A 14,059-nucleotide genomic window follows, 5' to 3' on the forward strand; every position below is an offset into this window, starting at 1 on the left:
AAAGAAACCATATTATTATTTTCTCTCAAATTAATAGAAATGGAGCGGAAGCAGATCAAAGCTATGTTCTTTATCTTAACAATGATTACGGCTTTGGTTTGTCATCATCAATCAGAAGCTATATCATTTATTGGTCGTCTCAAATGCGTGTTAGATATAAGGAGCGTTGAGGGCTGTGTGGATGCCATAAAGAAAGCTACAAAGGGAGACTCTCGTGGTTTGGATAAGGAATGCTGCGACGCCATTAGTGGCCTCACCAATGACTGTTTGCCGATTATCTTCTCCGGAGGCCCCGCCATTGGCTTACTCGTTAAAGCTGCTTGCACCCATAAATTCGATGACGCTAATTAATTATTGAATCATAAAGCCGAGGCATGTACGACTCGAAACCATATAATTGTATTTGTATATTGTATCATGCATTGCTTTTTTATTTTTTTGAAAAGGAAAAAAAGAGACAGATATATATGTCAAACGAAATCAATAAACTGCTATATAATTTTCTAGAACTATATGTTTTAAGAGTTATAGAATTGTTTTTCTTTCTTGACCAAAGAGATATGAATCAAAAAGTAGTAAAGATATCTTACATTGTACTGTCAACAAAAAAAAATTGTATTGTCAACTAGAATTTTATACGAAATAACCATAAAAATCAAAAAGTTAACTGGTATAATAAAATTCATACAATGTAAAGTAAAAATTATAAGAACAAATAATGTTCTTTCTTTTTTGGGAACAAAGGAACAAAACACTAATGGATATGATAAACTAGCTGATTTACGCGCTGATGTTTGTGTTGTTGCACTCCTGGTTCGAAACACGATGAGGGCAGTGTTTTGCGCCATAAATTGTATCAGCAAAAGCTGGTTCCAAGGCCATGAGAGAGAATTTAGGACACAAAACCCAAACTCCTCCCAGTTAAGAAAAACACACACACAAGAACAAATAATGTTCTTAAAAAAAATACAAGAACAAGAAGATAAGTTGGTGTTTAAAGAAGATAAATGGGCCAGATAAAGTAAATAGGCTGAAGAAACGTAATGGGCCAACACAATTTAGAAGGAAAAGGAAGCCCAACTATGAACAAACGTCAGCTTCAACATTTCACAGTCGTGTCTTCGGCCTTAAAGCGGCGATGTTCTTCCAAGTTAAGAACTCGGGTTCTGTAGTAGTCTGTATCTTGTCGATTCCTTATGTTTACATCATAAACAATCTTCTGGGCACTGAGAATCTTCGATAAAGTGAAGAACTTTGGTCTGTAGAATCACTTAACATACACAGGTTCCTCTGTTCTTCTTTGGGGTGTTTTTAGGTTCTCGAAATGAGAGGAATCTTTCTCATTAGATCAAGACTGTCACTTCTGAGAGCTTCCGCATTCACCTGCTCACGATCTGTAACTGTTTTGCCTTATTCGAGTAGTAAGCGTATCGTTCAACCATGTCTGGATCCTCCCATAGCTCGTATGCTTCCTTTGTCTCTCTGTTCTTCGTTCTCTACTTCCAAATTTGATAATGATAATGATAATGATGATGATGAAGAAGATGAAGAAGAGATTGACTCTACTATAATAGATAACAAGGTTGTTTCAGAGGATGTTCAAACCATCTCAAACCTGCTGAAAGCCTGTGGTAGCAACCGTAAGGAACTGAGAGAGAAGCTTGAGGAGTGTACTGTGAAGCCATCAAACTCACTAGTGGTGGAGATTCTCTCTCTATCCCGCAACGACTGGGAAACTGCATTCACCTTCTTCCTCTGGGCAGGGAAGCAGCAAGGCTACACTCATTCCATCCGCGAGTACCACTCCATGATCTCTATCCTCGGTAAAATGCGAAAGTTCGACACAGCTTGGACTTTAATAGACGAGATGAGAAAGCTCACCCCTTCTCTAGTGAACTCTCAGACGTTATTAATCATGATCAGGAAGTACTGCGCGGTCCACGACGTTGCTAAAGCGATAAACACTTTCCACGCGTACAAAAGATTCAAACTAGCGACGGGGATTGATGAGTTCCAGAGCCTTCTTTCCGCTCTCTGTAGATACAAGAACGTTCAGGACGCCGAGCATTTGATCTACTGTAACAAGGAGACGTATCCCTTCGAAGCTAAGAGTTTCAACATTGTTTTGAACGGGTGGTGCAACGTGATAGGTAGCCCGAGGCAGGCGGAGAGGGTGTGGATGGAGATGGGGAACGTTGGTGTGGAGCGCGACGTGGTGTCGTATTCGTGCATGATGTCTTGCTACTCGAAGGGAGGGAGCTTGAACAAGGTGCTCAGGCTTTTCGACCGGATGAAGAAAGAGGGTATAGAGCCGGATAGGAAAGCGTACAACGCGGTGGTGCACGCTTTAGCTAAAGGTGGGTTTGTAGCCGAGGCGGTGAGTTTGGTGAAGACTATGGAGGAGGAGAAAGGGATGGAGGCTAACGTTGTGACTTACAACTCTCTCATCAAGCCTCTGTGCAAGGGTAAGAAGACAGAAGAGGCTAAGAAGGTGTTTGATGAGATGCTTGAGAAAGGGATTGTGCCGACGATACGCACTTACCATGCGTTTATGAGGATACTGAGGACAGGGGAGGAGGTTTTTGAGATGTTGGGTAAAATGAGAGAGATGGGGTGTGAGCCAACGGTTGATACGTATATAATGTTGATCAGGAAGTTTTGTAGGTGGCGTGATTTCGATAATGTGGCGGTGTTGTGGGATGAGATGAAGGAAAGAGGTGTTGGTCCTGATCTTAGTTCGTATATTGTGATGATACATGGGATGTTCTTGAATGGGAAGGTGGATGAAGCGCATGGGTACTATAAGGAGATGAAGGAGAAGGGTTTGAGAGCGAATGAGAAGGCTGAGGAGATGATTAAAAGTTGGTTTGAAGGAAAGGAATGTGCAGAGAAGGGGATGATGGGTTTGAAAGGTGATGTGTGTGGTGTTGATAAAGAAGGTGTTGTTGAAGATATGATTCAAAGCTGTCATGCAGAGAAGGGGATGATGGGTTTGAAAGGTGATGTGTGTGGTGTGGGTAAAGAAGGTACTGTGAAGAAAGCTGAGAGAGAAGGGAACTTTCTGCAGCAGCCTGAGGTGAGAAGGATAGTGAGAGGACATGGATACTCGTTTTGGGATGAATAGAAAGCTAGAGAGAGAGACTAGCTAAGTTCTAGTTAGGTTTGATCATAACATGTTGTCTTTGCTTTGAGAAGACTAAACAGAAACAATGAAAATCACTTTTATATAAAATCTTTGGAACCTTTCTATGTTTGTAGATACAAACTAAGAGGATAATCATGTATGTGTTTGCAATATTTACAACCATACAAGATCAAGACACAAATTAGATAAATACACACTACTACTGTGCAAAGTAACTTCATAGAAAACTAACGAGAAAGTTGCAGAGAGAACTTGGTCTACATCTCTAACCTTTCTTGTGTGTTGAAGTAAAAGAGAGTAAGATAAGTTTTTGATGTTCTTTGTTGTCATCTTGAAGCTGAAAGAAAGCTATGGAATCTTTCTACTCTATTCAACTTGCGTTTCTGCGATGATTTGTCTTGTGACAAGTCATCACTCTTCTTATGCTTCTTCCTGTGGAAGTAATCTTCCGTGTCCAAAACATACGAAATCTACAACAAGAGATGTTATGAATACATAAGAGAGAGATGAATCAATCAGCTCTTATTTATGTGTAGATTGGTTTCTAGTCGTTACCTTGTAGGAAGAGCAAGACATCTTGCACTCAAGGCCATTGATTACTTTTACACCTTCCATTGCCTTGCAAGCTACTGCAAGATCATCCAGACCAGAGTATCCACGCATGTTCCTGCACAAAAACAATTCAGCGACAAGACTTGGTTTTATGTGTAATGTCCTGAATCAATACAAGATAATGGACCTCTAGCACACCATACAGCAAGAGATGGATAACTATTAAATGTACTGAAACTCAACATACCTTTGTAACACAATTGGCTGTAGCGCTGTTTTTCTCCCTGATGAGGAGTTGGAAAGAAACTCCTTTTGCAGATAACTTGCAAAAGTGGGTTCCATGGAAACTGCATACGCCTCAGGCTTTTCCATTATATTATCCATAAGCTGGATTGACAAACGAGGAGGAGAGGACGACTACATACATATGAACACACAGGAAACAAGTTCCAGAGTCAATGAATGATCATAGTTCCTCAATGGAAAGAAAGATGAGAATTGGTTTATAGTGTTCTTACACATTCCAGCCGGTAAATGTTTTCCTCGTGAAGGAGGATCCTGGCGTTTTCATAATACACTGAGTCAATGACCCTATCAGGTTTCCGAGATTCCTCATACTCATACAATTGAAGAAGCTTGTTGTCAGTATCGTCCGCTACGATAGCTTGAAGCTGCAATAGAGTAAACGATGTCAGAAATTTAGAACGAATGTAATGGCTCAGCTAAAAGTTTCAAATGATCAAATCTAAAATCAATAAAGACGGTGCTGAAGATTTACATGTTTAACCAATTTGTATATAAGTTTCTCCAAGGTGAATAAAACATATGATTGGTTTCCAATGATAGCTCGGCACTCATCCTCAAATTTGGAGCTTTCAGCTGAGCCATTAAGCAGACTAAACAGAGCACTCATAAACCTGCACAACATACACAAAGAAAGAGTTTATATAAGTTGTTCTTATTGAACTGAACAAAGAACCTCCATAGTTTAGAATGTACCTTGCATAAGGATCTGGTGAACTAGTAGAATCTTTCGTGTTTCTCCGATTGCAATATGTCTTTGCAGAGGAAATTCTCTCGTACAGTATCTGGAAATTAAAACCCAATTAGTAAAAAAAAAAACAAATACTAAATCATCTCAAGGTAAGTTTTCAGATATTCACTCACTCGATGAAGCCTGAAAAGAACATAAAAGTCGTCATTCCCATAGAAAACTCTGGAATCTTGTTTTCTTTCATCCGCTGCAGCTACACGCTTTGAAAGAGGCTTAACGGATAACAGAACACGTTCTGACAATGGAAGCGACCCACTGTCTTCTATAAGATGCGACTCCATACCCTCTGCCTCTCCTTCGCTTTCAGCTTTAACATCCTCACCCTCTTCCTCCACACCATTATCTTCCTGTGAACACTCGTCACCAACGGATTCAGTTCCCGAAGCGTCCTCGCCACCTTCGGAAGCATCATCACCATCCTCATCGTCAGCTTCATCATCATCATTTTCTCCTACAGCTTCAATGGAATGTTCTGATTTGGCAGTAGACTTCAGTCCACGCTCTTCATGAACAACATAGTTGTCTCCGGAATCACCAATAGGTGACAATTCACCTTCCTCCTTCTCGATTTTGGATGGACTACCGGATTCATCTTGATTACTGCTGGCTTTAGAAGTATCTGGCTGCACTCCATTTGCTATAGCTATAGTTCTACCAATATCACCAACCTATAGATATGACCATGAATAATGAGAATAGTCAGAAGAGTCCTTAGAAAGCAGACTAGGCAAGTATAAACATATAATTAAAATGTGAAACTGAGTCCTGTACCTGGGTACGCTGAATGGCATCAATGTTATCATTCTTGTTTTCTACTCCACTTGGGAATGATGCACTTGTAATGGCTACTCTTTCATCATCTCCGGATCTTTTATTAGCTCCATTTCCAATTTCAAGATCTTTCTGGGGTTTAACAGCAGAACAGGTGGCAGCATCTTTACTAGCCTGATCAACATCCTTACAATTTTCTTTTGCTGAAGAATCTCTGTTCAACAAACCATCCCCGGCGTGTTTGGAGACCCCAGATGAAGCATACTCATCTCCATTGGCAGCAAATTTTAGTTGCCTTGAAACCAAACTTACAGCGTCAGAACTCACATTAGCCTCCCCATTCGTAACGGGATGCTTGGTTTCTGCAACATCTTCAACAGAATCTGACCCCTTGGCCCTGGGTGGAACACCAAGCATCAACTCCAGGAAACTGTTCCAGAGCCTCAGAACTTTACTGATCTGCTCTTTTGAAGAACATATCTCCTCACACGAAAATTGGACTAGTTTGAATAGATCCTCAGGAATAGTTCTATCGAAATATTCATACTCGAAGTGAGGAACTATTGGTTGTCTGTAACCAGCAGAAATCGACAGAGGAACATCATCTTCTATCTGAGACTTCTCTTTAAGGTCCTTGATTTCAGTCACCAGCGCTGGTATTCAAGCAAAATTAAATATAAATATTATGAGAACAAATAAGTAAATGCAAGAATAGATCAAACATATTCCAAGAGTTTACTTACCTTTTGCACTGAAGTTCTTAGAATCTTGCTGCTTAAAATAGAAGCTGCGGTGATCAAGTGATTTATAATGGTTCTTTGCATACACATCCTTCCAGACCACATTAAAATCTTCACGGCACTTTGTCCATTCATCTTGTTTCTGCTTCAAACGAGTCAGAATCACAGGAAGTGCAGCGGCTGGATTCTTACGTATTAAGTCTGTCACGTCTAGACCATGGTCGCCATAAAGTCTCTCTATGCATCTTAAATTTAGGGCTGCAATAAGTCAATAACAAAATATCAAATGTAAGACAAGAGATGAGGGCTCAAAGATAAGGGGAAGAGAGATGAAACAGAGAGAGAGAGCTACAATCACTAAACGCCTACACACCTGTGAAGTGGTCTTCAACCTGGAAGGAGCCCTCAAAACTTATTTTCTTCTCAATGATAGTATTTAACAAGTCTTCTGCGCTTTTCGCAGCAGATCCCACAGATTCCAACAGCATATCCAACTCAAATCTGTAACAAGAAGCAAGCAAACAACAACCAAACCGTACAAATCATTTAAGAGTACAGAAGCTGTCATCTAAGTAAAGCTTCTTGTAAAATGTACCTGTCATCTTCACATCTAAATAAGCTTTCTTCATATTGGTTTCTGCGCATGTGCTTAAAGGAGTCTTCACTTCCTGAGGTGACAGAAACCCAGTGATCATTTAGAACAGCAGCTACTGATTTCTGTCTGTGGCGCACAGAAGGTATTGGATACTGCAAAGAAGATACAGTAGTAACTAGTAAGTACGGTTAAAATGGCTCAGATGCAATATAGTACTCTGAAAAAAAACTTATTACATCCGAAGGGAGGAGCCGGTAGCTAGGAGTGCAACGCTCGCATTCAGATAGATCAAGCTCCTGAATAGATTTCTCCATGTACTTTTCCTTGGAACGCTCCTTTTCCTTAGCAGCCTCAAGGTCGCGTTTGTCATCTCTTTCTTTTTCCTCCGCCTTCATTGGCTTAGACAAATGTTCATCACTGCTAAGTGATTCTGCAAACAAGTGTACCCAACAGTGTTACTAACGTTCCAGCGACGAAAAAAAGCATATTCATAGACAAGAAAGTAAGAAAATGCTGCGTACTTTTGCTCATAACGCCAGCTAGGTGCTGGAAACTATCTGTAAAATGGGATGATTATTAGAAAGAGCTAGACATCTTCACTAGAAAAAAATACAGTAGGAAATCTTAAATACCAGTACTCTCGCAACGCTCGAAGAACTGATTGAACTCATCCATGAGATCAGGGAATTTTCCAAGCAGATCAGAAACCTGAATGAAAGAAAGTGGAGTTAAAGACAAAAGTTATCCCCTATCAATCAACACCAAAGCTATTTGTAGACCTACAAAATTCTGCAGTTCTTTCCTGTGGATAATTCCACTGCTGAAAAGATTGAGAAACTTCAAGAATGTCTGATAATCATCTTGGCTGCATAATTTCTCCTTGACTTTCTCACAAAACACAAATGCTTGGTTGTACATGCCTAACACAATGAAAGGAACACATGAAAAACAAAATTAAATGCTGCACCATAACATACCTGTTAACTAGAAAATTAGGAAATCAACTTCTAATTAAAAATCACATAATTTTTAAAAAGAAATCAGCAAACCATCAACTTATATATTGGACATGATAATAGCGTGAAAATGTTTAAGATGTTATTAATTTTCTGTTTAAAGCATTAAACTGTGGAAAGCAGAAAGGTGTAAACTCTCCATTTAACTAAAACTCGCTTACCTTTTAGATTGTTTTTCTCAGAATGTGACGCATGACCAGAATAAGCTTCAAACTCCTCAGTTTTTCTGGATGACTTCCTTTTCTCTGGAAAATGGTGCAAGTTATCTTGGCCAGCTTCTCCATGGTCCAAATCACGGCTTCTCCTTTCTCTATTCTCCTTGTCCACTCGTTTCCTCGGATCTCTGTGCATCTTAACCATTGCTTTATCATCATTAAGGTCAGAACGGTCAACACTTTGATCACGGTCACACCTAGAAGCAACAGCTCTTTCTCGTGGGCGGCGATCCTGATGATTAAGAACATATAAGCACAGAAACCAGAGACCAGACAACAATAACAGATCAGGGAAAAATGTAACCAATGACATACCTTGTCTGTTATCATTCGACGCACAACAGGAGGGCCTGATCCTCTGTCATCATACCGTTGGGCCTGACTCCGGATTAACTGAGCAGCTGAATGAGGCGCCAAAGACTCTGGCAAGAACTTAGTGAATTCTTCAAGCAAGTCCGGGTGGTCCTCAAAAAGAGTCGATACCTAACAAACAGATATTAGAGTTAATAAAAAAAATCGAGAAATTTCAACTGTAATAGTCTAGGAGAGATGCAGTCACTACCTCATTGTAAACCTCAGTAATGTCCTTATCATCCTTACGATACATATTTAAGATCTCCAAGAAAGACTTATAGACATCTTCATCGCGCTGGAACCGTTTCTGCAGTGATATAAAAACGACACTGATACAATGAGACACTTGAAAAGAAAACATTATGCGTCAAAACTTTTTGCTGTACCTTAATTTTATTTACAAACGTTATAGCTTCTTCAAATTCAACAGTCTTCTTCGGTGGAGCTTCTTCTTCTTCTAAATCATCAAGAGTTATTTCAAATCCCTTAGGCAGAAAGGTGTTAAACCCGAAAATCAAATTGTTATGCCCCTTAAACAACTCCTTCACTCGTTCAATCACACCAGATGTATCCGTCCTGTAAATGCAATATGAAGAATGTTCCCAGATATGCTTTTAAAAAAAAAAAATCAAACTGACAATAGGAAGAAGGCAAAAGGTATCACCTTTGTGCCTTGAAGTCTTTCATAACCTCAAGGAACATATCATATTTGTCCCGTTGATCTTGAAACATCTCCTTAACATCCTTCAAGTAGGACAAAGCATCATGGGTTGTCAGTTTCTGAGAGTTGACTCCCCCATCACCAATCCTCCCTCCTCCTCCTCCGGTGCCACCACTTGCAGGGATTGGAGACTGCACATATCTGCACCAAAAAAAAAATTCATTTTATTAACACATAAGTGTACAGTCACTCAATTCTCGCATCAAAAAAAAAAAAAAAAAATAGGACTTGACTGATCTAAGTGTGAGATAATTGCATGGGATTAAAGCAAAATAAATATCTTATCGCTAGAGAAATTGAAAATCAAAGTCGCAGTGGAAGAGGGGTAGGCAACTCACGATTCGCGTCGAGAAGAGCCAAAGGAGCGTTTGAATTGAGACCCAGATGAGTAAACGTCATCTCTCATCCGCTTCATTTCTGCCTGTAAAACAATATCATCGGATTAGGAAAAGAACAATAGAAATCTCAAGTTTTACAGCAAGGAACCCACAATTGAGAAAAAAAAAACGGAAAATTCAGATGAAGTTTGATGATAACCTAATCTTCTATCGGTGCAGAAGAGATGCAACGAATCAGTCAGATCTCTCGAGTAACGGAGAAGAAACGATTGGATCACCCACAGCTATTCTTGCTCAGATTGTATCCGAAAGCAGAATTGCGATGACAAGAGAGTTAAATCAGAGGTAAAAAAATCAAGACGTAAAAACAGATGAGAGAGAAAGATTGTGCAGAGGAGTTGCTAACGACTGAGAGAGAGAGAGAGAGAGAGAGAGAGAGAATATGATGAAGAAGAAGAAGAAGAAGAAGAAGAAGAAGAAGAAATGAGGGAATTTGCCTCTGGGAGTCTACCTAGGCTTCTTTTGGTTAGCCCATAAATAAGACATTTCTGATCTGACTTCGAATTCATAACGGGTTTAAGCCCATAACAGTATTTATTAGTCTCTTATTTGGGCCTTAATAGGGTTAAACAGGCCGAACATAATCCATTTTTAATCAATACTAATTAGGGTTTGCGTCTTCTAACCTCGTTGATCAAGACAAGATATATATAAATGCTACTACAAGACAAGCCGGATCCCGCAGACATTGATCTTATAAGGTTTCTTTCATCTTCTTCGATTTATAGATTTTTATGATTGGATTTATTTTATATATTCGTAGTGAGATCTGTTGATGAGCAAATACTGCAACAATATGAAGGAGGAAATATGCATGATTATTGGTATTTTATAATCTCTGATGATCTAGTCTGTTTTTCCTTCTCTTCTTCGTTCTCTCTTTTATGACTTTTATTTCTGTTGTTTTTCTTATTCGCTGGATTCGAAATAGATGTGATGAGTAACAATTTGGTCCGTGTTTCAGATTAACCGTGACAGATAATTTCTAACCAAACTCTGATCTATTTTGTTTTCTTTCAAAAGAAAATTTGATCTTGGCTCTGTGATTATCTGCCTTATTGTCAGTATAATGCGTTGATATTTTTTTTTCTATATCCAAATCATACCATGTAGTTTTTTTTTAATCTTGTGCTATGATGATCTTTTGAATAAAATTCACATGTCAGACTTCAGAGATTCTTCTAATTAAGAATCCATGAGAATAAATATTCATAATTCTGAGCACAAGTATGCTTACTATGCCATTTAATCAACCATTTGAAGTAAGTTAATTTTGGATCCGAAACAAGACATGTGATGGTTAAAATAAAGAGATTTTTCATTTGGGTTCAATGAGACTAAACAAAGGCTCACTATACTGAGCACGAGTTGTTTTTATATACCCTGAATAAACTATCATTTAAATTACTTAACCGTACAAAATGTAATTTTAAATTCATAAAGTCACATGGAATAGTGCATTGACTACTGTCATGTAATTTTGTCCCTAGTGACATGGAGATCTATAACTTTAGAGAGAGAAAAGCAATAATCCAATAACTGCTAACTACGTCACAAATCAATCAAGAAACAATTATAATGCTAAAAACATCAACTGAATCACTATGCTTAGTTTTGAAACTTCATGACAAAGAAGAGAAAGCAACGTTGCTGATGTTGTGACATACCTAAACCATAGGGATTATTAATAAGTAAAAGGTCAAGATTTAGTGTGGACAAGAGAAAACAAAATTAATAATCGAATTATTCTTCACGGTATTTTCGGCAATTAATAAGGTAAGAAAATTCAAAAGTTCCTCCTATACAGCCATCAACGCATAATCATAATCATTAGCACAAACTCACGGTAGAATTTTCATGCCATCAAAGCAATAGGCCCAAAAAAACTCACATGTTTCTCTATTACCTGCATTGCCGTGGTCTGAAATTCTCATTTGATAACAAATACGTTACGAGTTTCTCAACCCGTTTAGCTCCAGAACCAGGCTTTACAACCGAAGTATCACCAATCTCTGCACACGGGTCGCTCCCGTTCTCCCTCGTCCCAATACACCAACCACCCGGAGTAACCATCCCTGGACTCCGAGACAAGAGCTCCGAATCGATCTTGTCCAGAACAGGTTCATCTCTACGGAACTTTCTAGCGAAAGGCGCGTTACTGTCCACCATCCTATCGAAATCATCGAGCGTGAGATGGTGAGGATGCTGCTTCGGAGGATTGTCCCACGAGATGAAATGCAAGTCGCTGTTTACTGTCGTGTTGGTGAACTCTTTCGCGTTGCAGATCACCGTGTGGAAGTAGCCTTCTGGTGAGGAGAGGAAGTTCGCGTAGTACATTAATACAATGCGAGGTAAATTGTCCCATCCCCATATGAAATAGTCCACAAAAGGCCGAGATAGCATCATCCACGCGGATCCTATTAACCACACATCAAAGAAACATAATAAGATCACACTATTAAGGGATTCATATCTATATTTAGACATTCCCAATATGTTAATCATCCAAAAAGGAAGGGTTTTTTTAAATGAGATGACCTGTGAAGAGTTTGAAACAGACATAAAAACAAACATTATAGCTTACTAAGTTTCCTACATTTCAGGAAGACCAACATGGATTCATAAACATTGGTTCCAAAAAAAAAAGAAAGATTTAAACATATTCCCAATATGGTAAGTACCCAATAATGGAAAGATTATAAGACCTGTAAAGAGTTTAAAAGCAGTAGGCATGCTTCTCTTCTGTGAAACCCAGAAAACATCAGCTTTCTTTGACATATACAAACCAGGATCTATAATTATCGGCTTTGCTCGATGCGACCTACAAATTTTCACATAATCTCATTAATTATATCCCGGACCTATGAAAAGGCTCAGACTAATCCTCGAGGAGAGGTGCGTAGTTCAGTTACTCACTCTTTCCACCCAATGTTGCTCGTATGATCGATGAAGTTGAGATCCCTAGGCAGATACGAAAACGTATGCAACAGATCTGTATTCCAAAACCCCGAAACGATTCAACAAGAGTCATTACAAACACAACGAAGAAGATGAAGTTCGTTTACCATCTTGCGTGACGAGAGGGTAATCAGATGCGCTGAGATTGATGAACCAATCCCAATCCCCACCTTCCCTAAGCAAAATCGCCGCCGCGTGGAGCGTGTTCGCCACCATAGTCGGCCCACGGTAGGTGACGAAGTTCGCCTTCACGATCATCCTCACGTTCCTGAACCTCCCGAAGAGAGTCTGGTTCGCGACGAACGCGCTGAGATCCAGCCGCTCCTCGGCCGAGGACTCGCGATCGAGGTGGACGACGTACTGGTTGTTCGGGTGGTAGAGCGCCATCAGCGTCCGTTTCAGCATCTGGCCGTCTCCCGAAGAGCCGGAGATCAGGTACGCGAGGCGCGGAGGCGGCGGAGGAGGTGTGACGGAGACGGATAAGGGATTGATCTTGGACTCGACGAAGACGGAGGATCTGAGGCCGTAGACTGATAACGGAATCAAGCGAGCTTGGCTGGAGGAGGAAGCTAAGGTTGTTAGGAGGAGGAGGAAGAGAGAGCAGATGGATCCGATTGCTAATGGGAGGATCCATCTCCGGTCTGAGGCTTGTTGCTGGTGACGACGGACTTGCAGATAACAGCTCTTCAGCTTCTTCATCTCTCTCTCTCTCTCAGATCGGTTTGTTCAGTGGTGGTGAGCGAGAGAGAGAGAGAGTTGGAGTGAAGCTTTGGGTTTTTTTGCTTAGACTCGCAAAACCGTCGAAATTACGAAATTGAAAAAACAAAAGAGAGCAAAAAGATGAAGAATTTGTGTGTTTTTCTTCGTTTGTTGGTCTGTTCTTTTTGTATGTTATAGATGTTTGCTTTATTATTATTTTTACAAATATTTAGTAAATATTAGTCTTTGATATATGATATGGTTCTTTTCTACAATTTAATATTATTGTTTTTGATTAAAATTTTACTATAAATGATGATATGGGTATGTAAATATCCAATTTTTTTATCAGATTTGTGTCGGTAGGTTTTTGATATAAGATCTGGTTCTTGCCTACAATTTAATACTTTTTTACATATATTTTGTATTATGTAAAATATCCAGAGCATATATTTTATAGTTTTAAGTTTATATTTTATCTAGATTTTTGTTCCAGTCAAAGTGTTTTCTTAAGAAGTTATTTATTGTTTGAATTATGGTAAATGGTCATTGTTAGTCTTCATTTATTAATTGTATTTTTGGTAGGTGGATGGATGTTGTTTGATACTGATATAGTATATACACTTTAATGAATGCGTATGTAGCGTATGGAGAGGGTTTAAATTAAAACATTCAACTACTGTCAAATCTGTTTCAATAAATGTTGATTTAGTCTAAAAGAAATTTGTTCGAGGACTTTTAGTTGACTAATCTGTACTACTGCTAATCCTTCACATATTAGGCCTAATGGGCTTATCCATGAAAGCCCATATTGAAAATGTAAGCCCGCGTGTGTAAGATT

The 14,059-nt window shown here is 39.2% G+C and overlaps 3 protein-coding genes and 2 non-coding genes across 5 annotated transcripts; 3 read left to right on the forward strand and 2 right to left on the reverse strand.

The window, feature by feature from the left end:
* The first annotated feature begins 1,013 nt into the window (after positions 1–1,013).
* LOC106367191 (pentatricopeptide repeat-containing protein At5g15010, mitochondrial) lies at positions 1,014–3,243 on the forward strand. The gene has a single exon (XM_013806910.3). The coding sequence runs from the start codon at positions 1,325–1,327 to the stop codon at positions 3,122–3,124; it is 1,800 nt and encodes a 599-aa protein (XP_013662364.2). The 5' UTR covers positions 1,014–1,324; the 3' UTR covers positions 3,125–3,243.
* On the reverse strand, positions 3,206–10,005 carry LOC106367190 (paired amphipathic helix protein Sin3-like 2). Its single transcript, XM_013806909.3, has 22 exons — positions 9,701–10,005; positions 9,502–9,584; positions 9,107–9,304; positions 8,829–9,018; positions 8,651–8,749; positions 8,404–8,571; positions 8,035–8,320; positions 7,641–7,777; positions 7,490–7,565; positions 7,379–7,414; positions 7,094–7,287; positions 6,858–7,009; positions 6,636–6,763; positions 6,266–6,520; positions 5,523–6,175; positions 4,865–5,419; positions 4,697–4,785; positions 4,476–4,614; positions 4,216–4,368; positions 3,945–4,114; positions 3,701–3,812; positions 3,206–3,615 (listed from the first exon to the last, which is right to left on the reverse strand). Exons 2-22 carry the CDS (start codon positions 9,576–9,578, stop codon positions 3,472–3,474), a joined length of 4,011 nt encoding a protein of 1,336 aa, XP_013662363.2. The 5' UTR covers positions 9,579–9,584; positions 9,701–10,005; the 3' UTR covers positions 3,206–3,471.
* A 322-nt stretch (positions 10,006–10,327) lies between these two features.
* LOC125589590 lies at positions 10,328–10,408 on the forward strand. The gene has a single exon (XR_007325762.1). It is a non-coding gene; the product is annotated as a small nucleolar RNA Z199 (small nucleolar RNA).
* A 278-nt stretch (positions 10,409–10,686) lies between these two features.
* LOC125589605 lies at positions 10,687–10,789 on the forward strand. Its single transcript, XR_007325775.1, has one exon. It is a non-coding gene; the product is annotated as a small nucleolar RNA R64/Z200 family (small nucleolar RNA).
* A 486-nt stretch (positions 10,790–11,275) lies between these two features.
* LOC106367189 (beta-glucuronosyltransferase GlcAT14B) lies at positions 11,276–13,396 on the reverse strand. Its single transcript, XM_048748507.1, has 4 exons — positions 12,627–13,396; positions 12,478–12,553; positions 12,267–12,382; positions 11,276–11,978 (listed from the first exon to the last, which is right to left on the reverse strand). Exons 1-4 carry the CDS (start codon positions 13,216–13,218, stop codon positions 11,464–11,466), a joined length of 1,299 nt encoding a protein of 432 aa, XP_048604464.1. The 5' UTR covers positions 13,219–13,396; the 3' UTR covers positions 11,276–11,463.
* Positions 13,397–14,059: the final 663 nt, after the last annotated feature.

The sequence above is a fragment of the Brassica napus genome, chromosome A2 (genome assembly GCF_020379485.1).
Source record: "Brassica napus cultivar Da-Ae chromosome A2, Da-Ae, whole genome shotgun sequence".
NCBI classification, from domain to species: Eukaryota; Viridiplantae; Streptophyta; class Magnoliopsida; order Brassicales; family Brassicaceae; genus Brassica; species Brassica napus.